The 25,949-nt window shown below is 38.5% G+C and overlaps 1 protein-coding gene across 1 annotated transcript in view; it reads left to right on the top strand.

Moving 5' to 3' along the window:
- The first annotated feature begins 1,523 nt into the window (after positions 1 to 1,523).
- jmjd1cb (jumonji domain containing 1Cb) overlaps positions 1,524 to 25,949 on the top strand; it is a 177,696-nt gene continuing 153,270 nt past the window's right edge. Inside the window, exon 1 of the mRNA XM_073828556.1 lies at positions 1,524 to 1,807. Coding sequence (XP_073684657.1) covers positions 1,673 to 1,807 — 135 coding nt within the window. The 5' untranslated portion in view covers positions 1,524 to 1,672. The remainder of the gene's footprint in view (positions 1,808 to 25,949) is intronic.

The following is a 25,949-nucleotide window of genomic DNA, read 5'->3' as shown; positions in this document are numbered from 1 at the left end:
ATCAGCCATGAGATATCTGTCTCCATCTTCTGCTCTGACCTAAAGGTGACACGGACTGATTGTATCCAGTGGATATGCTTCCCATATATCAGCGCTCCTCTTGTGCTCATCATCGAATAGCCCACAGGTCAGCTATTGGAGTAGCTATACACTTGCAAAAGCGTGAAACACAATTGGACACAAGGTAAAAAGATTTTCTTCTGTACAGTAGTATGACAGAATGAAAAGAAATAACATATGCTGTGTATTTTATAAAATAATTTTTATTACAGTGGTGGCAAAAATTATTAGAACACTAGTATTTTCACTAGCTAAAAATGGTTTTAAGTCAGTTATTTCAATCTTTTGCCAGTAAATATGTTTTAATTTCCAAACATTCATTTTGCCATTAATTGTAATAATCAAGTGAGACTTTTGTTTGCACAAAGAGTCTGACAATAGCCAGTGCTCCACACAGAGATCTGATCTCATCATCCAGTCTGTCTGGAACGACATGAAGAAACAGAACAAACTGAGACAGACTACATCCAGAAGAACTGTGGTAATGTCTCCAAGATGCTTCAAAAGATCTACCTATGCGCAAAGTGCACCTATAGGGCAAAAGCTGCTTTAAACGCACATTTTGTCACACCAAATTGATTTTATTTAGTTAATAAAAGTTAATTGATAAAGAAAATCTATTTGTGACATTATTTTTGACAGTATCCTGATTTTACACAAGTGCCTAAAGCTTTTATCAGTTACTGTAGCTTTGCAGGTAGGTTTATTAAGTATCTTGGAGACGTTGCCATAGACAGACCATGTCTACAAGTTCTTCTGGATTTAGTCTGTCTCAGTTTGTGTTTCTTCATGTCATTCTAGACAGACTGGATGATGATAAGATCAGATCTCTGTGTATGATTACAGATAATGGCAAAATGAATGTTTGGAAATATTAACTGATATTTCCCACTGACACACTACAGCAAAAGTTAGAAATAACTGAATTAAAGCAATTTTTTTTAGCTGGAAGTGTTCTAAATTTTAATTATTAGATAGATATATAATTCTCCTATTTATTTTATATACACATAATGTATAAATATATATGTATATATAGTTTATTATTTATTCATTTATTATAATTAGTATACAGAAGTATAATGATTGTCTCATAAACATAAATAGATAGATACTTTATTAATGCCATTAGATAAATTACTTTAATAAATCTGAATGTATTTATTTATTTATTATTATTAATTGTTTTTATGTTGTCCATACTTGCGCTGGCTGTTAATGAACCAAATACAACAACAACAACAACTAAGCACTATTTTCCTCACACTGGCGTATAGTGTGAAAGCAGCCAGTCTCCCATTGAGAATGAATCTGTCTGGCGGACGTAGAAATTTCCCTGCTGCGGTTTTGTATGGACTTGTGAGTTGTGTGGCGGAGGGATACCAGTTTTACGCTCGCAGTGATCCGCTCCAGTGTTCAGTTTCACGGAGCGCGAGAGCGACCATTCGCGGGTGGAGGCTGAGAGAAATTTAAATCCCCCGGGTTGCGGTTGACACGCAAAAAAGGCGAAAAAAATCACGGTTCTTTCTTTCTTTTTGTTCAGAACGCAGTTCGACGGTGTAAATGTGCGGTCGGTAGGGTGCGAGTGTTGAAGTTTTCGAGGGTTTTCGCCATGGTGGTCGGGAAGCGGTTCCTGTGCGTGAGCGGAGAGGAGCCGCTGGAGCCCGCGCACATCGCGAGCTGGTCATGGCGAGCCGGAGTCATCCGAGCCGTCACTCACCGCGACCACGACAATCCCGAACTGACGGTAAGACAACGGCAGACATGCTGGGAAAAATGCATTTCACGAGCGGGAGGTCTCAGCAAGGATATAGCATTTTGAAATAGCCTGTTAAACGTCAGCTTATTCTAGGTTTTGTCGCTTGGTACATGGAAACAGGCTTGGAAGTCACTCAGGCAATGGAATCGTGTAGTAGAGCTCTTTTTGGATCACAGTCAACGTTGGTGGATTGTAACGTTAGTTGTCAGCTTGTGACTTTTGTCCTTTTTGCAGTCCGATTCAAAATTGTGCTCTCTTTCCATATAACATATTACGTTAAACGCTGACAAGTGACAAGCAACGAGATCTGAGATCGATTTTTAATGTTTAATGAAAATGTCTTGCTTCAAGATTCACTGAAATGTAGTAAATACTAATTTATAATTTTTCCCCAGACGTAAGACATAAGCTTGTTTGCTGCTTTGTTTTCATTAGAGCTCAGTGTAGGCATTATAGTACATTTTGCAATCTAGTATTTTGCAAACAGATGGACCAAATGTAACACATCTGTGTAAATGGTCAGGGCCATAAAACAATTCTGACCTATTTTCATTCATGAATGCATAGTAAATAATTCCCGGGCCCTCCGTGATGATGTTCATGGATAATTTAGAGTTTTTATTTTGCCAGTGGTTAAACGTTATAGCATACACATAAATCTACCCAACCACCTCATAAAATGTTCTAGTCTTTGTTGTTAATAACGATTTATTATTATTTTGAATGATTGTTAAATGTGCCCCTTGTTCATATATCATGATGTTTATGTAATTTACCAATTTTAATTTAATAAGAAATTTTAAATGTTCTCAAATCCCTCTTCACAAATTTATAAATCCGAATTATCAATAATCAAATGTAATGTAAAATATTATAATTCTTTTACAAAGTAAAAAATATGTTAATTTCTTCTCCATTTGAAGCAAATCTAGCTTTGTCTTTGATCAGTAAGACAGCTCTCATGCGGTGGAGATGGATGGAGCGGCTCCTGTCATTGTGTGTATAGAGTAAGTGTGTACAGTATGCTAGCCATTTGTTTTCAGGGCTGTGTCCTGAGGTCACCAACTGTACCGCTGCTAATCAGCACACAGAACTTTCCGCACTCAATAGCTGCCCTGCAGCTGAAAGTTCAAACTGTAAATGCTTTTGTTTCTTTGCCTTGTTTGAAAAGTAAGAATTAGGCTTGTACTCTGGTTGGCCTCGTGAATGCTGGAGGAAATTAAAATAGAATATGGTAACATGGAAACATAGTAATTTAAAAAAAGGTTGTTTTAATTGTTTTTCATAATTGTATAATATTAAAAAAAAAAACATTTGACATTATAGTGTTTCCATGAAATAGCAGACTTTGTATGCACAGTGTATATTTAGTATACAGTAAACAAGTATTTTCAATGACTTAAAATCACATATCGTTTAGTTGTGAAATTCTTCAGCCTTTTTTCCCATGCCATTGCACCACTATTATTTGCAAAGATGCTGGGGATGATGATGGAAAAGCCTCTGATTGCAAAAAAACACCAATGCAGCTTTCATTTACAGCCCTCAATCACATTGGCAACAACTGGCTGTAAAGAGCTGGAAGTGGCCATGTGATTTGTGGCTTAAGAAAACAGCTCGTAACATGAGACCGGTGGTCGTTCACCGCCCTCCCCCACTGCAGCACAGCATAAAGGCCGCTATGTTCAGCCGTTCCCCTGAACCAGAGTTAACCTACAGAGAGATTGCTCTTTGTTCAGTCTGACTGACACTATAACCCTGCACTGTTTTCCTTTGACAGTGAGCCTGCTTTTCCATATCTTCTCTAAAAAGATTTATTGAGGGCTCTTCCTTTGTACACCTTTATTTTGGAAATGACAACAGTTCTGTTTGAGCCCAGGCAGTGACACATTTCCTATCTTAATTGTTGGTGGATTAGACTTCCATAATATAAAGAACCCATTCGCGGTTGTAAAATAGTGGTTCGAAACGAGAGATATGACACTCATCGCCGGGAGAGGTTTATGGCTGACAGGCCTCGAGTTTAAACATTAAAGGTGGATGGGAGCATTAACCTGAAAGCAGAGCGTTCTAGCGTGTTCCCTTTCGGGGGCGGATTGCGACAGTAGTTTGTTAGGAGTGTTGAAGGACGCCGCATAAGTGAATGCAATGAGGTGGAAAAACATTGAACTTTTGTACTCTATTATTGAGTTAGATATATGCCATCTAGCTATTGTGCGTTCCTCGCCAGGCTTTGTGTGAAAAGTAACAGCCTTTTGTTGAACGCTGGATTTTAAAGACTGAACCATGTAGTGAACAGTCCGTGGCTGTGTAAATATCTACATATATGTGACCCTGGACCACAAAACCAGTCTTAAGTCGCTGGGGTATATTTGTAGTAATAGCCAAAAATACATAGTATGGGTCAAAATTATAGATTTTTTTTCTTTTATGCCAAAAATCATTAGGATATTAAGTAAAGATCATGTTCCATGAAGATTTTTTGTAAAATTCATACTATAAATATATCAAAATGTAATTTTTGATTAGTAATATGCATTGTTAAGAGCTTCATTTGGACAACTTTAAAGGTGATTTTCTCAGTATTTTGATTTTTTTGCACCCTCAGATTTCAGATATTCAAATAGATGTATCTCAGTCAAATATTGTCCTATTCTAACAAACCATATATCAATAGAAAGCTTATTTATTGAGCTTTCATATGTTGTATACATCTCAGTTTTGTAAAATTTAACCTTATGACTGGTTTTGTGGTCCAGGGTCACATATACTAGTATAATACTAGTTTGTTCGTATTCAGAAAACCTGTTTCTTTTTTTGCAGCTCTGTTTGGCAGGATTTTATAATATCCGCATTTTAGAAAACACAACAAAATCGTGGAATTCACTCATAAAAATCAAAAAAATCTGGTGAAATAATGAAACTAATAAACTAATAATTATTAAGGCCAAAGTTGATTGCATTGTGGGATATGATATTATTTGCATTGCACTTTGTTTGAATATTATATATTTGTGGACCACAAAACCAGTCATAACGCTCAAAAATAAGCTTTCCATTGATGTATGGCTTGTTAGGATAGGACAATATTAGGCTGAGATGCAACTATGTGAAAATCGGAGATCTGAGGGAGTAAAAAATCAAAACATTGAGAAAATCGCCTTTAAAGTTGTCCAAATGAAGTTCTTAGTGATGCATATTACTAATCAAAAATTAAGTTTTGATATATTTATGGTAGGAAACTTACAAAATATCTTCATGGAACATGATCTTTACCTAATAAATAAAAGAAAATGTATTTTACAATGTATTTTTGGCTATTGCTACTAAAGACTGGTTTTGTGGCCCAAGGTCACATTTGTGAACCACATAGTGCATTTAAAAAAATGCAGATTATGCACAGTATGCATACTGTACCGTATGTTATAAGCTTTTGTAATCATTCCCAATGTATTTCAAACCAAACATGCATCTTGATCACTTCTCACTTTTTCTATGTGTTTGGCAATTAAACCTTAGGATTTAAATGTTAAACCTTTACATTTTCACATTTTTCCACTGACAAAACCTTCACACTTTCTTCTAAATTAGCTCTGTAATGAAGATCAAAAAAATGTCACACTGCTTTTAGCCTGCAGTGTGTGACGCACGTGCTCTTCCCAGAATCTGCCTGTTTAACCTGGACTGACCCCTGTCCTGTACCAGCCAGACCTCTCTGGAAAAATCTACCCTCCATTCAAACGTTACTGAGCTCCTCTGTTGGCGAAAACAGTTACTTGATGATGTTTACTCAACACCATTTCATTGTTGTAGCAATACTATGAGCTGTGTAATTGATTTCCTTTTTGTGTATCTGCCTCAGTATTTTCTATTGTTTCAACTGGACCAGTTATAATAATGCATACAGATTTCCTTGATCTTGAAGTTTGTCACTGCAGATGTTGTTTTTTTAACATACAAATGAACTGACATCTCAATTCTGTGATTGGACTGTATCCCATAGCAACAACGGCCCAGCGTGAATCACCGTGCAGGTTTGCGCTTAACTCTTCAAATGCGGACACAGACCGATTTTATTATCTGCAGCCTATGCAGTGTGTACATGTCATTTGATGTGACCGTAATGGGAACCGTTGTGTTCCAAATGGTGCACTATGCGCTTATATGCAGTATGTACCCTGGCATCTCGTTTTTGTATTTCATAAGCTACATAAGAAAAGCTGTGACTGTTGAGTGCATTTGGATTAATTAAGTGCATCATCTGCGTATTTGAAGTGCAGATTTTACTCATGGAATATTTCATGTGAATGCACTACTTGCACTATTTATGTTAAGAAATGTCATAGAATAGTGTAAAAGTATGCAGAAGTATCAGAACATTTGCACAATCAACTGAATTTGAAAATGAATCTAAATCAGTTAATTATTCTAATAGCAAATATGGTGATTTAAGGCATCACAGACATGCTTTTGATGCAAAGACAGTGGCGAAAAATCATTTTAGGTGGTGGACCAAACAATAGAAATGTCAATTATGAATAATTCATTCAATACAAAAATGTATCAATAAAAAATAGTTCAATTAAAATAATACAATCTTTATTTTTATGCAAGTTAGAGTATAGTGATATTGGCTTATCACAAGTTCATTTCAATGATGCACTAGGTCATATCATTTTATGACTCAATCAGTCAGTTGTGTGGATGCTGTCCATATAGGAAGCAGAAATCAAGGCAGCTCTCTAGGTTTTGGAACAGCGCCTATGTCTTGCTGTGAAATGGCTGCTCTACAGAATGGTTGAGTGCATGTTTGAGCATTTAATTGAGGTAAACGTACGCAGGTGAAATTATTTAGGATATCAGAACAGTCACACATCAAAGTGCATTTATTGGAGCTGCGCTGGCTGACCTCTCTCTGTGTGAACGGACACATTAGCGACGGAGGTCTGAATAGCTCTGGGGTGATGCAATGAGTAAGTAGTGTCGTATATCCTGTTATGCTCGGCAGTGACACACACAAAACCTATTCCACAATTTCTGAATCGCACTCGCATTAGAAAGCAAGGAAATTTATTTCCCTTGCTCAATTTATGTGGGGCTTCCTGTAATTTCCAGCACACAGGAAGTGTTAATGTTGGTTTCTGAGTCTTTTTAGCTCGAGCTAAGACAGCAAACAGTCAGAAATGAAACGCAAACAAGCCTTTCTGTAGGCGGGAATGGTCGACTGAGCCAACGCAGGCTTCCAGCCCCTATCTTCTTGTGCTGATCCTTCTCTGCTTTTGTTGAATGTGCTCTTAAGCGAAACCAGATGTCTACCGTTTAAACTGTACTGTATATTCGTTTTCAGCGCATACTTTTGCATATCAAATAAATGGACTGTTACTCTAAGGGCTTGGCTTTTTTTAGCACTTACATCTGAGGTGGCAGTCGTGCTATTTGACAAGCCTTCTGGAATGTGCTCTTAATTAAATTAGTTTCAAACAAGCAAACTCTTGTTTGTAACTCGACTGCGGCACGGTCGATTCCGGCGTGAGTGATTTGCTTTGAGAAATACTGTCCCACTTCCGGATGGCAATATTAGAGAGCAATATCTCAACTTCTCTCTTCGAATAGTCACATATGTTATTGCCCAATGATGCACGTGGAAGTGCTTCTTGGACACGGGAAAGCAGAAGACAGAGAAAGTGGCGCAATGCAGCTTGATGTGGTAGAAGGAGTGTTTGCTCAGAAACATACTTTGTACCTAAATCTAGCTTAGGCTGAAAATATACATCAGAGTTTAAGTGTTTGTTTTGTCTTGGTTTGTCTCAACGTCATGACTCTTGTGGCAGCTTGGCAAGATCTGAAGGAGGTTGCTGAGAGCCCACATTTATTTAGTTTTGTTGTGCCTGGGGCTAAAATGCAACACCCACAAGCTGGAGGCGGCATTGTGCAGCATGACACACCTTTAAAGAGAGGCCCAGTGGGAGGTGTGTACACGCCTGGAGCCGCGACAGCCTTTGAGATACACACAAACACACACACACACACACACACACACACACACACATACATCTACACATACCTTTGGCATGTAGGGCACAGCATGTGGCTGCTGCTCTTTAGATTTAGTCAAAATCTCCAGGGAAATTTGAGTGCAATTACAGCGAGCAAAGGATCGTCCAGGAACAATGCTGAAATCTGGTCTATTCATCATGTGGTGGAACTGTGTCTGCTGCTCTCGAGAAACCTTTGATGCAAACATGTGCCAGTTTTTACATTTTTGAGCCCTGCATTGTTCTTTGTAGTGTCTGAATATCCCACAATGAATTACATCTGGGCTGTATGACAGTGTATGTCGTGCAGCGATAGAAGTGTATCAGCTGGTAGAGGATGCAGTTATTAAGGGGTGTTAGGCACAATGTAAACCATTTAGTTGTTTAATACCATTCAAGCAACATTGTAACTTGCATATTAGGGCTGTGCAATATTGAAGAAAAATGCAATAATGCTTAAAGTGCCTCACGCTCAGATTAAGCAGTTTCACCCAGCTGTTACTGAGTCAGTTTTGTGAACTTCTTTAACTGTCTTGTGTCATATAGTTATTTATATGTATATATGTATGTATCAAAAGCTCCTATAAAACCACAAATTGCTTGTGTTTGCACACGCTTGGCGAATAAAGCTCTGATTCTGATATAACTAGCATACCTGTTTCACTGTCTGTGAGAAAAAAGCACCCCTTCAAAACTTCTGAAAGTGAACGGTAGTGTTTTACTCTAGCATTACATTTGAATGTCATTTTAACATTAGTGTAATCATTTTAACATCGGTTTAGGAACTGAATAATAAAAAGGAAATATAAAACACTGCTTAGTCTTCACTTTTATGAATTTAATATGATTGCTGATTCTTATTTAAGCTACAAAAGTAATTTAGGCTAGAGCAGTGAGTGATTTTCTCTTTGTTTTTTATTCGTGGCCCCATATATTGCAAGCTGTAGCGATATGCACATTGCAATATTTACATTTGTGATATTTTGATGATTTCGATATATTGCACAGCCCTATTGCATATAAATGTAAAATATGAATGTGTTCACTTGTGACCCAATCACAAAACATGTTAATGTCATGTTTTAGTATTGAATCTGCATTTGCACTGATGCCAGACTCATTATTAAGAATGAAATCTTTTGCATTTATATGCATTTAAATTCCTAACAGAAAGACTTGTAGAGTTAATTTGTAGAATGACTTTTGCTAGATAGTCCAAAAATATGCATTATCACCCTTTAAGCATAAAGCATAGCCCAAATTGGGCTACTCTAACATGATATAGAATTGTTCATACTGCCCACAATCTACTGCAAAAATGTGAAAATGCTGGTATGGTTAAATTTTTCTAATGAAACATCTAATGAAATATTGTTTAGATTCAATGATGGTTTAGATGTTTCATTTAAAAATCACTTTTCCACATTTGTGTTATTGCAAGTTCATTAAAGTTCATTATGTCCGTTTCAGAAGAAGCAGTAGACGTGATGCAATGAGAATGATCAGTCACTTCCAATCTGACAACATATAAGTACAAGTCAAGTTTCACATATGTTTTTTTGTTGGTTGTCCAATGGTTTGTGGGTTGTCTTGCCTAGAGGGGATTACTGAGTGCATAAAATCAGTGTCCTTTAAATGAAGGGCAAGGTTCCTTCTGTAGTGTGAAACACTATTCTTTGTTTGGAAGCTCTATGGGCTTCATTGATTGGTTCCATACAGTGGAAACCTGACCTTTAGCAGATGTTTGAGGTCCTGCCACAACTCAGCGTGATCCCCAATCTAGACAGCTTTCTCCTTGTTATGTCGACCAAGGGGTGCTTATCTCTGACAAGATACAAAAAAAATTAAACCATTGACGTATTTGCATGAGGCAGTCATTCACTCATCACAAGGTTCAGAGGTGGTGGTCTGTAATGATCATGGCTGGTGACCTGAATACAGCTCTGAGTCCTGTGTTTGATTGAAATGATGCTAGATCCTAATGGTTTGCGTTAAATATTAAAACATTGCTATAATACTAATTGTACTCTATTTGACAATTCAACACGATTGTAGCATACTACTGTATATCTTGAATAAAGCCTACTGTTTTAAAAAATATAGTAGGCAGGATTGAGTGTATTAATATAGCCTAACCGTTGTGGCACTCCCCATGCTTTTAAAGTAAGTAAATTTGAACACACTCAGATAATTAATTGCTTTGTGTTCTTTCCTCCATCTCCGCATGCAAATGCCCCCCTTTTATTTGTGATTAGGAATTAAAACCATCTTGAGGGTGAAAATAAGCTGTAATAATTGGGTTAAATCTGGTGATATGGGCTACAGTGTGATTAAAGGAAGCTTTTCAAATACACAAAGCGTTTGGCCCCTTAAGCCTAGCAAGAGGACCACTTCCACTGGGCAAAGATGCTTACAACACAATAACTTAGTATTAAATCTAATTAGGCTAAATTAATGCTTCATCAAAGGGGAAATAATGCCGAGGAAATTCACATGTGGATCTCTCATTAAGTTCCCAGCTCGTGATAAACGGGTGCTGACGTTTGCCGTGCCGCTTTAGCAGCCTGTGCTAGTGTTTCACCGCAGTGGCAAATTTCACACATTTCAGGGCTATCGTGAACCCGTCCCGTGATCGCAAATGAATCTGGAGTCATTACAAAGGCAGAAGATCGACTTTGCGCTTCACCTTCTATAGCCGTCAAGTCTGATCGTTTGTCATTCGCGTGGCAGGTGACATAAATGATGTGCCACAGGAATATCACCATCTGGGTTATGGGTTCTCTTCGCACACCAAATGAGTCATATCTGCGGATTATTTTGTTTTCTCTGTGCATGTCGCGGATGAGCTGCCACATAACGACACAAAGCAGAGACCGCAGAGATGAGGATTTGCCATCTTTCTCCAAGCTCCTCGCATCTCTGTTTCATAACCCGAAATTCATTTTCATTCTCTGTGCGGATCTTGTTTGCCGAGGAAAGCAGATAATCAAACAGACTTGCTTATGACGTGCCATTTGGAAGTCTGGCAGCGTGAGCAGAGAGTCAGTGTGCAGGATGTTGTGAATTTGATGTGAGCAGAGCTCCCTAAAGGCCGGCTTAATGGGATGGGAGCAGACACGGCTGCCCTGTAGAGGGATTTAGGAATGAACAGTGTGAGCACTGTTTTCCTCAAGCTTGCTTCATCCCAGCTCGGCTGCAGAACCGCAGGAAAGCACCGGGCCTTTGTGTGTATGTGTGTGCGTGTGTACGCGAGCATGTGTGTGCATGCAGGAAAACGGTCTGGATGCGTTCGCATACCCGCTGCTGGAATTTTCTTTCCTGCAGGTGGTTGTTGGCAGTAGGGCACTCCATGTCAGGCATGAAGGAAAAGAAAGGAATGCTGTGAAAATATGGAATGAAAAATGGGCTCTATTGTTCCATGGGTAATAAGACATGTTTTGTACTATGCGCTATTGTCAGCTACTAGAGACTTTGAAGAACAGGAAAATGGGAACGTTTAGTGAGGAAAAATAGAGCCCTTAAGAAACTGAACATCTGAGAGTGGGATTTGTGCTTTTAAATATTAGACAAAGCAAAATCCCTCAGGCAAGTTATGTGCTAAAGAAGCAGCATCGGTCTTTGATAGTCAGTTGTTATGTAATTCATTGTCAGCGTAGGTCTAGTCCTACACAGGTGATGAATCGTGTCTCTTTAATGCAGAATAAATTCACTTATCCGAGACAAAGTAAATGACTGACATGCTGCTATTGCTTTAAACCTGGAGGCAGCACATTTTATATTCTGATACAAATGAACTTGATCATAGTCAAATGAGATAAATGAGTTGTTCACCTGTCCTTTACTACATTTTCTGGGTTTCTGTCTTTTATTATTTTAAATATGACTCGTCTGTTACATACTACGCCAAGGATTTCGCTTCAGGAAAAGCATGTAACATTCCTGCCTTGCTGAAACTCAAATCTCAAAATCCTCATGGCTTGGGATGTATCCGGAAAGCCCTTAAGAATAAGATTATTTAGTGTTGGCCATAAATTCAGTATATTTAATTTGAATAACAGTTCATTTTGAGGATACATTCAGTTGTAAAAAGTTCTACACATTAGGTCATAAATTGTGTTCGAGAAGAGCCATCTGTTTGGTGTGTACATGTCATTTCAAACCCGTAAGACCTTCGATTATCTTCAGAACTTAAATTAAGATATTCTTGATGGAATCCGAGAGCTTTCTCAGCCTGCATAGACAGCAACGCAACTACCATGTTCAAGGCCCAGAAAGGTAGTGGTCATTGTTAAATAGACTATTGACATCAGTTAATTTGAATATGAAGCTACGAGAATACTTTTTGGCCGCAAAGAAAACTAAAGTCAATACTTTATTCAACAATTTCTTCACTTCCATGTCAATCTTTGATGCATGTTCATGTGTCGTGGTACTCTTGTGAATGTGTGTTGAATAAAGTAGGGATGCACCGATCCGTATCGGCCGATCACTTTTTGTTTTGTCAGTAAAGCCGGTTCTGTAATCAGCGGTAAATGCCATCAGGTGCGTGATTTCACGTTGAGCCGTATATACTACACACAGCCGTTGTTCACTGACGAGCTGCGCACATTCACACTGATAATGAACATTGATTTGCGCAGCTCGTCGGTAAACAACGGCTGTGTGTAGTATACGCCTTATTCAGCCCGCTGCCATTTTGAATCGAAAACGAGGCTGTGAGGGATAGTCCAGCAGCGCCCACTGTGGCGCATTGTTGCGTACCGGGATGTAGATCGTATAGCCGTAAAATAATAGGTTATTTCACATTTTTCCACAGGACAAAGAGCTCCAGAAAACGTGGATTGTTCGACAGGACATATAACCTAACTTTCAGGTAACAATATTGCATTTTTTTGAGAAAATGACTGTGGAAAGACTGCTAATTTCTAATGGGAGCATGTTTATCTTCCTTTAAACGCTTACACAGAGTTTTTCAAATGATGTTATATAGATTAAAATGCTTAATGGTTTGTGTTAAGAGCCTGCAGCTAGGTCATAAGCGTCTTCCCGACCTTTATTATGAAATTACGATAAACATGACATTTTCCTTGTCTAAAGCAAGACAGAAACAAAAAAATAATGTTCTGAATATCATTTTGCGATTTTAAAAGGGGTTGACATCAAACACTACATGGCAAACTAATAAATAAATGTTATCTTTTGATCGCTTTGCATTAAAAAAAACTTTCAACCCACTGTTTTTTGTATGACTTAACATGTTCTCTGAAAGAGGCTTACGATCTAACTGCAGGCTCTTAACACAAACTATTAAACATGTTAATCTTTAAAACATCATTTAAAAAGAATATCTTTTTCATTTACAATCGCAAGGTTTTCTTTTCGTGAGGTCTTAGAGTCCAGGTAAACACAGACGGAGCTGAACCCTCCTTAAGCTTCCTAATTCCAGTCAGTGTTTTTGAAAAACAATCCTGAGTAAAATGTTGAGCACTTTTTTGTTCTTTGTAATCTATACAAAATGGAGATATTTAGTTTAGTTGTTGTAGTAGTACATAACATGTTAGCTCTGCGTAAACGTTTAAAGGAAGATAAACAAGCTCGCATTATAAATTAGCAATTAGCCAACCGGCTAGTTTCCACAGTCATTTTCTTAAATAAATGCAATGTTGTTACCTGAAAGTTAGGTCCTATGTCCTGTCGAACTTTAATAATACACATTTTCTGAAGTTCTTTGTCCTGTGGAAATTAGTGAAATTATATTTTCTCTTTATTTTTATGACTAAACAATCTACATCCCGTTACGCAACAATATGCCACAGTGGGCGCTGCTGGACTGCTATCCCTCTCAGCCTCGTTTTCGATTCAAAATGGCGGCGGGCTGAATAAGGCGTATATACGGCTCAACGTGAAATCACGCACCTGATGGCATTTACCGCTGATTACAGAACCGGCTTTACTGACAAAACGCGCAAGCATGATCGGCCGATTCGTATCGGTGCATCCCTAGAATAAAGTCATTATTTATAACAATGTCCTTACCTCCTTTTCTGGGCCTTGAACGTAGTTGCGTTGCTGTTTATGCAGGGTCAGAAGGCTCTCGGATTTCATTAAAAATATAAATTTTTGACAAACAAAGGTCTTATGGGTTTGGAACGACTTGAGGGAGAGTAATTAATGACAGAATATTCATTTTTGGGTGAACTAAACCTTTAAACAAAGACTACTCATGATCAGTGCACATTTTCTTTCATTGGTTGGCACATATTTAATTAGATATTTAAACAGAATATTTCACTAAACTTGTTATATAAAGGTGTCATAATACTGTAATTTCTCAACTCTGGAAAATATGGTTATATCTATTATAGGGCTGGGCGATATGGCTGAAAACTATATCACGATATCAGTGTTTCATATCGGTCGATATCGATAATTATTGATATTTTTATGACCCATTTAAAATAAGGACCAGGAGAAAAATATATTACACTCAAGCATTTTTATTTTAAACTTAACCTGCCTCTGATCATAATCCCCTCAGTTATTAAGACAGAAATGTCAACAACCATGGAAAACTCAAATAAGTAAAATGTAAACATAAGTCTAAAGTCACAATATACACTTAATTATCTCTTAATCCTCAATTCAAACCCCATTCATTGTCGATGAAGTGAATGGTCAAGCTAATGTATGGCCCAGAAGTACGGCTTGACCACAGGTCAGAGGTTGTTGCAAAGTACTTGGCTGATTATATTTTTTTCTGCACAGATTGCTGGTTGCCAGTATTTATAAATAAATATTTTAATTTATAAATAGTAAATATTTATTTAAGTGAAAAAATAAGTCCAAAACTTTCAACATTTTGAACAATAGGGCCTTACAACCTTTTTTTTTCTTTTTTCAGAAATTCTTGTTTTAATTTTTCTGATAATCAAATGAAAGCAAAATCACAGATTTATTTTTAAAAATAAAAATAAACGGAGCTTTACTGTTAAAATTAATACATAGAAGAAAAATTATATTCAGTTAAAAAAAGGTTTAATAATAATAGTATTTTTAAAACAATTAAGTGGTGACTCTTTATTTTTTATCATATATATTGTTTTATGTAAATTATTTAAATGTGAACATATAAACACCTACATTATACTGTACAGTAATACAAGACTAATATTGTTCTGTTACATGTTAAACCGTACTTTTATTTTGACAGGTTGCCGTGAAGTTTCAGTGTGTAATACAGTATGAATGATGCTAGTTTCACTAATGAAACGGTAAAATTGACAAAAAGTGACACTCACAGCAGCTTTGGAGATGTATTTATTGGAGTTTGTCTGTTCATGTGAGATGCAAAGGCCAAAAATTAGCGGGAGCGTCACGTGTGCAGTACGCGTGTAGTGAAAATAAAATGCGTCTCCTCCATTCATACATATAGAGGCAAACGGAACACGCAGGATTCTTATTGAAACGGTCTTTTTGCATTTCAGTTTTCACAGACTCTAGTCCATATCGCGATCTAAATTAATTAACAGACCAACTTTTGATTTATTGGTCCAAAAATCGACGAATTCCGCCCTATAGTAAAGTCCGTTTTTATGAATGGAGTCCGCGATCCCGTCTGTGAGGAGACATTGTAAACGCGCGATCATGTAGAGACAGAAATCAAATGCCGTCGTGTAAATAAGATAAATAACATAAGGCTATTTAGTTTGTTTAATACAACAACATGGACCCGTTAGGAAAGATAACCTTAACTTCTATTGTGATCTGGCGCTATGAACTGAACGTTAAAGGGGGGCTGGGCGGGCCGACGAAGAATACAAAATATCGAACGTTTTATCGAACACATTTTTTATTGATATCGATCTCTTGTCTATCGCGATATATATCGTTATCGTTTTATCGCCCAGCCCTAATCTATTAGTTAAATGTTTTACCCTGTGGTGTCTGTGTTTCCTTAATTATTGTTTTGGCCACTCTTTAAAACTCCCTAGTGTCAGCGTAATTAATGTAAAGCTCAGAGACGAGAATGTTGATCCATATCGATAGATGGCAGTGCAGCGTCTAACACCATTGTGGTATCTGTACTTAAAGTCTACGAATGACAGTGATGCTAACGCAAGCGCAAGCTGAAAAACTACTGAATGCACCCTTAAATAACACTTTGTATAGCTGAAGCCATGCACAACCTATTATTCGTTCCTTGTTGGGAGATATTCTTCAGGAATCTATTGTCTTTGGGACTGGTTGTGAATTATTTTCTTGGGTTGCGTGTAGCAGTGGGATGGAATTTCTTCAGACCCAGTTTGACATCCTGCCTGAGTGCCTCATCTGGAACTTTGTTTGCTTTTGCAATACCCAGTCCTCTGCTGGCCGCTCCCCTGGGGGCCTGAAACCGGGGGCCTGCTCAGAGTATGTCAGAGTGCGGTTTCATCCGAGCGTGGGCGACATGCTGAAAAGGCCCGTTGTGCTGTGGCCTTACGCTGGAACGCAGACAGCGGCGAGTCCCGCGCTCTCGTTAAACGCTCACATCCTTGAGAAAATGGCGGGAGACTGTGCTCAACTTGTAGTGTAGCAGTCACCGTTCTTTTTTTATTTCTCTACACTGCCTTCACAGACTCATGCTGTATATAAAAGCAGAAGACATGGTAAATTATGTGTTTTTTCCGTGTAGGGTTGTTTCCTGTAGATGCGTGGGACTTGGCCGTAATTTAAGGGTGCTATGGGGAGACATCTCTTGAGTTCACACACAGAGGCAGGAGGTCTCGGCAGTCTCGCTCCGGCCATAGCTCAGGCTTCCCAAGGGGGCCCCCTGTTCCGCCCACACTCTTCCCACCTCTTTTTTTGGCGCTCCTGGCCCTCGGGGGACTTCATCTGTGGCTTTTGTTTTTCTTGAAAGCATATATAGCACTTTTTGAAGTCCTTTCTCCAGATGTGGTCGTGGTTTGTAATCATGAACTGATAAAGTCTCACTTTGGATTTGAAATGGAGTTCTGTGCCATTTAAACCGGTAATAGTCTTTTTAAATACTTTTTAATGCCTCTGTGTTGGATTATGTGAGCGCTGCCGTCTGCAGTTTTCACCTGAGCTGAACTTCACCACAGTCACTGTCACAACATTAATGTACTAGTCTCAGCCTCAGACGTCATGCCCACGGGCCGCCCACAGTTGCTTCTCTGACTGTTTGATGCATGTGTGTACAACACTGGAAAGCGCTTGTGAAAATCACAAGCTCCCATCATATTGCTTGACTGCTCTGCAGCTGCTGGAAATCACTGTGAATGAGTTTATATCAGTCTGCCAGTACACAAAATCGTATTTAAAAGCTTCTGAGGAGGAACTTAAACACTGGAACTGAAAACATTTGTGAAGTTTGTGACTTCAAATCTTTGAAATATGCATTTAGAAGACAGTAAACTAGATATCTGCAATCAGTCGGTTCTAATTTCCTGTGTCATATTTTTTGATTTCACACAGAGGCTAAATTATTATTATTATTTTTTTATCCAGTGATGTTTCTCAGAGCTAATTGAACCTGAAAGACATGCAGCAATGTTCACCTTTACATGTCAGTCTGATGATCTCTTCCTGCCTAAAGGAGCAGTCACACTTACTGTGGTTCATTGAAATTTCAGGGGTGAAATCCAGTCATTTAAATTCATCTTATTCTTAGACGCAAAGTAAGCCTATGGGTGAGACTTCCGGTTCGTTAGCTGCTTATAGGGAAGTAATGAGAAGAATAACAATGTGTAGTAAACGGTGAGACTAGTGGTGCAACGGATCACCAAACTCACGGTTCGGATCATATCACGGATTTTGAGTCACGGATCGGATCATTTTTCGGATCAGCAAAAAACAAACAAAACAAAAAAAGTTTGTTGTTTATTAATTATTGAATGCTTACTTTAAGTACTTCTAATCCACAGCAAAAACTAGCTGAACTAATAAAGTCAGTAACAAAACAAGAACAATTACACAAATGAAAAGTGTAGATGAATACAACATAAAGTTACTAATAAAATCAATAATAGTATTCAGGTGCAGAAATTTAATAATTCATTGTAAAATAACTTGTGCTTCTCACTGCAGGTATTTATAGGATGCTGTCTCTTTAAGGCCTAATGCACGTACCTAATACTGGCACGCATCTCTTTCTCAGCTGTTTCGGTTCACTGAAGACATAACCGACTGTGTTTACCAGAATAAAACAACGGGTATTTAAACATAACTTTGTATGTATGTTTCCGTTCAAGAGAAGTTAAAGAGGAATAAATCTGTGAATCGCGCAGTTTGAATCGCGCCTCGCTCTCTCTCTATCTCGCTCTCTCTCTCTCTATCTCGCTCTCTCTCTCTCTGTGCGCGTGCTCGCTTCAGGTGTGTGCGGCAGCGGTAAAAACAAAAACAAAAAATAACAGCGCGCAATGCGGCAATGGTTTAAAATTGTTTGAATGGGTAAATTGGCAAGACAAAACGTGCAAATTATAAACTTTTACTCTATGATGGATAAATTTAACAGTTAATCCGCGAATCACATGCGTGCCGAACCGTGGGGGCTGGTCCGTACGGATCACGGATCATCTACGATCCGCTGCACCTCTAGGTGAGACTGTTCACACTACAAACAAGTGTGTTCATAATTAAAGTAATATATTAAAATAACATGGTAAGACACACTAAATTGCAATATCAAGCAGCAAAATGTTTAAAAAAAATCGATGCAGATTGTTTTAGTTCAAGTTGGTTGTGCAAATTTGCCACACTGACCAACAGAAAGCTCATATGTTTAAAGATTTATTTTTGGGGATTTTTGCCTTTATTATGATAGGACAGATCAGACATGACAGGAAGCGAAGTGGAAGAGAGATAGGGGGTGGGATCGGGAAAGGTCCTCAAGTCGGGATTCGAACACGGGACGCCCGGAGCGCAACGGTGCTGTATGTCAGCGCACTGCCCACAAGGCTATCGGCGCCGGAAAGATCATGTTTGACGAGTTTGTAAACTGTGCTCCGTATACTTTTTTTGCCCCTATAAGTTTACAGATATTTTGCTAATGTGGCTGCACCTTAAAGAGATAGTTTCCCCCCCCAAAATGAAAATTTTGTCATTAATTACTCACCCTAATATCGTTCCAAATCTGTAAGACCTTTGTTTATTTTCAGAACACAAATTAAGATATTTTTGATGAAATCTGAGAGTGGTTTAACTGTAATATTATGCAGCTACAAGAATACTTTTGTACTCAAAGAAAACAAAAATAACAACTTTATTTAACAATTCTTCTAATTCATCTGCTACTGCGCGCGATCATTGTGGAGAGTACCACGATGCATGCACATGCTACCTCTTCATGTAAGCGATGCATGCGCATGCTCAAAAAGCATTCTCGTCGCTGCGTAAAATAATCGGTTGAACCCCTGATGGACCATCTTATAGAGTTGCACCGATTGATCGTCTAGTGATCGGAATCGGCCGATTTTCGCATGATCGGCCCAGATCGGTGACCGGCCGGTCAATTTCTCCTCTTGCCGATTCCTAGCCGATCCTTTTATTGCCAGCGGCGCATGCAATTTACGTCACAGCCGCGTGTAAACATGTCTTTGGTGTGAGTGAAGATGACACAAAGATCGCAGTTTGTAACATTTATAAGGCCAAAATACAACGTGAGGGAACAACCACGAACCACGCGCTTGTTTAGCTTGGCTGGACATGTGGTAGATCGCGCCCCCCCTCTGCATATTTTGCATGTCTCTGTTAGTTAACACACCTGATTCAGATAACCCACTCGTTAGAAGTGAGCTCCGTGAATGAACTGTGTTCCGATTGACATGGTCCCTGCACAGTGTTCATTGCTCCGTACTCCCTGAGCAGGGGAAATCCGTTGATGTTTACTACACTTTCATTCATTCATTCATATATTTGCGCTACGCCACCGCATACAGTCTCTTCACACACTAATAGTTCGAAGCGAGCATATGTGTTCCATTTGAAGGTAATTAAAGCGTGCGCTACGTGAATTTAATTTGTATTTATTTACAGATGCATTTATGTTACACTTCTCTAGTAAATATCATCTGTGTGTGAAGACGCTGTATGCGGTGGCGTAGCGCAAATATGTGAATGAATGTTACGAAGTGTAGTAACGTTACCGCTGGATTAACTGGTGACAAGGCAGAAATGCTTCTCTTTATTAAGGAAAATTTGCCATTAATGCTCAAGTAATAGCATTTAGTACTAGCATTGTTATTTCTACCTGTGCACGTTTTGTTATTAAAGTTATTGTTGTGAGATGATCCTGTAATTAATGTTTAAAAAAAAAATCCATATAAAATTCATTGAAGGAAAGTAGATTTTTGTATGCCTGCTTTGTTACTTATATTTTATTTCTAATGTTTTCAAGGCTCAGAGCACTTTATTTTGTTAAAGTTATTTTAATATGAGAAGATGCTGTAATGTTTATACATTTCTTTTATTATAAAATAAAAAAATATTTTTGTTAGTATAACTATACTATTTTAGTTACAGGAACTAATTTTATACCTTTTTCGAAGGCACAAAGCACTTTATTTTGTTGTTTAAGTTATTTTGTTGTAAGAAGATCCTATAATGTTTAAAAATGTATTTTATTATAAAATAAATTTAATTAAAGAAAATATTTCTGTATAGGCCTATGCTTTCATTACAGTTCTTAAAAAAATAAAATCGGAATCGGCAAAAATCGGAATCGGCAGGTCACACTTACTGAAGAATCGGAATCGGCCAAGAAAATTGCAGTTGGTGCATCTCTACTATTTTACCAAAGTCCTTGCTATGTTTCTGGATCTGGGAACATACATTCAGTTGTGTTGCGGTCAATGGAGGGTCAGAGAGCTTTTGGATTTCGTCAAAAATATCTTCATTTAAGGTCTTACAGGTTTGGAACGACATGAGGGTGAGTAATTAATGACAGAAATTTCATTTTTGGGTGAACTATACCTTTAAGGCCACTGCACGTTTGTTTTTGCAGTGTTTTCTGCACCATTGGTATTTTTTGCTTTTTTGCTGATTGAGCGTGTTGATTTTGAATTATAAATATAGACTACTGCCACCTGCTAGTATACGTAGTTTTTTCCTCTCACGCTGATGCAGAATGTACATGCTATTTGGCTGTCTTTGTAGTCAAGTGCAACTTTTTGGCCCAGACGCAAACAATGTGATTTAGCAACACAGTCGTGCTGGTTTGGTGTGTCACGGCTTTTAAGTAGGTGTTTGTGAATGAGTGAGTATACCAGACTTAATGCTGATTGTCAAAAGTCTAGCCCGACATCATTTTATTCTCCAAACACAATGGAAAGTCAGAGACTTTTCATTTCTGCCATGCTGGTGAAATGCATGAATGTTCACTTGCGGTTTTGGCCGTGTCCTCTTGGAATGTGATAATGGAATGTGAGTTTCTTGGGCTGTACTCATTTGCAGTGCTTTGCTGGAAAATCCCATCTGTGAGAATCAGGCCAGGCCTGAGATAAATGCAGTGACAGAAGGCATCTTAATACCAGACAGAGCCTGGACTACAGCCACCTGGGCTCTTTATATATACCCCCATGTATCTGTGCGAGACGCAGCAACTGCTCAAGTAACAGTAAGATGCAAACGCTTTGACATGTCAATCGTGAAACGCAGAGCTCCTAATAGGTTACATTAACTTCAGATGTTAAGGACTGTTTTGGATTGGACCCAAACATTCTTCGCTGATAGAGTCATTGTTACGGAGTCCAAACACCTCTTTATCACCAAGCAGCTAAAGCCACTGTAATTACAGGTGTGTAAGTGAGTGAAAATAACACGACAAGCCTGTACAGCAATCATGTTGCAGTTTTGCATAATGGGCCCTGATCAAATGCGGGATTTTAGTTATATGACTAGGCTAGCTTTTGTTTATTAAAGAGAGAGAGAGACAGAGCGGCCAAGAGGAAAAAGAGTGGAAATGAAGTTTCCATTCCGTGGTGCAGTTGTTTGCCTTCGCTGCAATTTGGCGGGAGTCCTGTGGCCAGACGTCTGTCTTCCATTAGGAGGCTGAAATACCCCGCTGTGTTTCTACTCTTGGCATCAGGATGTATACATCATCTTCAGCATTTTGAAATTGCTTGGCTGGTGTTTGCCTGTTTATTGAGTAACATGTCTGCAAGCAATTGACGCAGCTTTCAGTGAGTGTTTTCAATTAAAAATTCAAATGCTGTCCTGCACGGGGTCACAGGCTATTTTCATGACTTTGCATTTTTGGACTTTTCAGTAGTTCGCATTCTGCTCTTATGATGTTTATCTTGGGATATCGCCTGCATCCTGTTGCCAGCGGTGGACTACAGATGGTAAACATAGTTAAGTGTGCAGGAACAAACTGGCCTGCATAGTCTGAAGTTTACCTTAAGAGTTCTGTGAACCCTACACCTCATGTTACTTATTGACTCAATACAGTTTGAGGGATGCTTTGGCACCGTTTGAATTATTCCAGATAGTGAATAGCACTGCTTCAAGGTGCTACATAACCCGAATGTTATTATTATTATACTATTATAGGAGTAATTTACCAAAAAATTTAAATGTACTCAACCTCGGGCCAGTTTTTTCAATAAAACATTTGGAGAAATTTAGCTTTAGTATTTAGTATTTAGTATTTGTAATGCCGTGGGACATTATAGGCACATTTACATTCAGCTGGTGTGTTTGGTTAGTTTATTGTCTTTCATAGCAGCTCAATGTGGTCTGCGTGCATCCAAACATACTGCCACATATTGATTTGTTCTGTTCAGTAAGCGTATACATGATGCACTTAATATCATTAACTTGAATGATTAGCAAACGCAGGCATCTAACATGGACTAGAGTCTGCAGCTCTTTGGTTAAACAGCTGAAATTCATTTAGCTTGATTTACTCAGTCGGCCCCTCAGAATGTGAGCTGCTTGTTGAGAAATATAGTGGCCTCTCGACAGGAAACACAGACAATGCCAGTAATGATTGTGAAAAATGGAAAGCTTTTTTTTTTCCATGATGTCAAGCCCCAGCCCTGAAATGAACTAAAATAGTTTAGTGATTTGTGTGTGTTTGTGTGTGCACATGTTGTCCCAGTAATCATGTTTCCTGTTTCAGGGATCACCCGACCTGCTCGACGAGCACATGCATGTGTCATAAAGTTGCACTGCCTGTAATTTTTTTTGAGAAAATATTACAACTGTCCATCCAGCGGGCCCTTTCCTGTATCACATCCTGTTTTCTATGGTAACCACAAGAACATAGCAGAAGCTCGGCACCCTACTGCAGGAAAAAGTGAGAGAAAGGAAAAGAACCAGAGAGCATGTGAACTGGGTTGAGTTTGTGGAGATTTATGTGATAGCTGCAGGAATTCACATTTCTGCACACAGCTGAAAAACATTAAGGCCATGTTGAACCTGAGCCCTGTTTTAGATCCCCTCCCTCCACGCAACCAGATAAAGGTCACCCAATGTTCCGTCATCAACAAACACGCCGAACTGTGAGCAGAGCATGATTATGAGCGAAATCAGTCGATTATTTCCCATGACTGTTTCGATGAATAGATTTGACATTAAAATGCAGAGCGCTGCGGTTCAGCGTGAGCTCATTGACAGTCCATGTGTGAGTTCTGTACTCTTACAAACACCCTGGTTATGATCAACAAAACTGTCTTTGCTCGAAAAGAAATATCTGATTTACACTCTGTCTTCACCTTGTTGATTATAAAGGATGCATTGTAGTTTTGTTGTGTCACTTGCGTTGCATGATACCTAGCAAATTCACAGGTGATTCCATCGAGAATGGAAATATACTAGTTTTCAGCCTGCTTCCAAACAAACTCTGGTGTGGAAAGCAATGTCCACCAAAGACATCTAAACAAACCAAAAATAGGATATGATGGTGAATCATACCTGGTTCTTCTCTTAGTTAGCTACAGGTGTAAGTTCCATCAAAAAACGTAATAAAACCTGTCCAATCAGATTGTTACTGTATACTTGCGCCTTTTGTTTTATAACTTTAGGTTTGGTGGTAAAAATGGCAGTGCTCTGTTAGTGCGGTTCATTTGAGTAAGTGTGAACGCTGCTATTTGAACCCTGGTGTGCACCAAACAAGCGGACCGAGACCGCTAAAAAGATGGGTCTTGGTCTGCTTTCAAATGAACTCTGGTGCAGTTAGAATGAAATATGAACCCAACAAGTACCCAATTTTTCGAAACAAACCAGGCAATGTCAAGATGTGACGCTATGCAACATGATTTCATGAAGGGAACAAGCAGTGTATCCACAACAAAATGAGCAGAGGGAAAATGTGGAGCAATGAGGAGGTAAAGTGAATTTTATGAGCTCTTTGTGAGTTCACAGATGGTGAAAATAAAATCATATACACTCAACAATGAGTGTGCTTAGTCCAGCAGTTGGCATTAGGTGTATTATACAGCCACAGCACTGCTTTAAGTCACCTTTTCCTTTTATTTGTAGTGTTCAGTGAGTTCTATCACAAAATATACATCATTCAACTCAACCAATCAGGTTGTGAACATATCACTATGCCTTGAGGTTTGGTATCTTTAGGTTCGCTGTCAAAAATGCCAGTGTGAACGCTAAGCAGACCAGGAACCAAACGAACCAAACAAACCAAACTACAAGTGTGAGCACACCCTTATTTGCTATTTTAGTCTGGTCCAAAAGAACCAAGACTATAGAATTAGTATCAACACACTCATAGAAAGCAGCATGATGTTGCTGTTGATTTTCTGAAAGCCTATGATGCCAAAACTGCTGTCTAGGTAGGCAGCTTGATGGGTTTTGCAACAGAGCTGTAATTCAATTTCAGATTTGTAATGATTGTGTAGGAGGAGAGAAAGAACAATGATATTGCACAGGGTCTGTCACAGTCATCCCTCGTTGTTTTACTGAAGATAACTTCCCAATTATGCTGAGGCTTGAAGAGTACAGTGCTTTCAGTTTTATAATATACATATATTCAAAACTGTGAAGTAACACAGACATTCAAATGTTGCAGATTTTTGTTTTGCCTTGCAATTTTTTTTTTGAAGGCATCAACTTTATTTCTGTTTTTTTTTTTTTTTTACAATGATGTTAGAGCTTTTTCATTTTCTGTTCTTTAAATCAAATCATTCTCCAGTGAACTGAACAATATCAAACTTTGCATAATTTTGTTATTAGGTCTCTAGTGGGCAGACATACAGAGCTTCATTATGTTTGACTACAGCATGTTGAAAATGGATTTCTGCAGTGACATTTCCCTGTCCTTCTGAGGCAGCATGTGCTAATTCACAGACATTTTTGTTGTTTGTTGTCTGTTTTTCCGTCTGGCGTGTCGTGAGGAAAAAGAAGGCAGTGGTGTGTTATGCAGAGCGCACATGTGGTACTAATGCTCAGCTAAATGCTGCTGCTGTGGACAGATGGCTGTCTCGTTCCATTCCTCTTTTTTTCCTTCCATCATACTCTCTTTTTTCTTTTTTTGACAGAATGACACCAATGATCACTGCAATATCATTGTTGTACCAAAGCGGAACAAGTGTTAGGTCACTCTGTGTTTCTCTGTGTGCTTGCATGTGTTCATGCATAACTGCTAGATGTGGTTAGATAACTGTTTGAATACCCAATTATGAAGGAATGCAGCTGACCTGCTTTTCTTGGTGTCGAATAAGGACTGCGTGTCTTCTGCTTACAAGGGACTGGCCACAGCTGATAGCATTCCCAAATGACATTCCGGCATCTTACATGTCAAAACATTGGGAACTAGGGCTGGGCGGTATGACAGCATATACCGTGCAATGGTCAAAATGTGTCAGCCTGTAGAGGTTTTGCTGTTCTGTTTATACTGTGGTAGGTATGTTTGCACAGCTATAATTAGGCAGGACTGCTTCACGTTATTTACACACGACAGAGAAGAAACAACATGAAGTAATGTGAAAATATAGAGCAGGACGAGTCCGTTTTCTGTTAATATAGAGTTTAACTGATGTGTGGTTATGCGTATATATGTATTTTGGCTATTTTTCAGCTGTTTCTATAGTTTGTCTAATCAGAAGTTAGAAGATAAATCCAAATTTTGAAGCTGTTGTGAG

Source organism: Garra rufa, chromosome 22 (genome assembly GCF_049309525.1).
Source record: "Garra rufa chromosome 22, GarRuf1.0, whole genome shotgun sequence".
In the NCBI taxonomy this organism is placed as follows: Eukaryota; Metazoa; Chordata; class Actinopteri; order Cypriniformes; family Cyprinidae; genus Garra; species Garra rufa.
The sequence above is the reverse complement of the archived record's forward strand: the minus strand, read 5'-3'. Positions and strand labels throughout refer to the sequence as shown.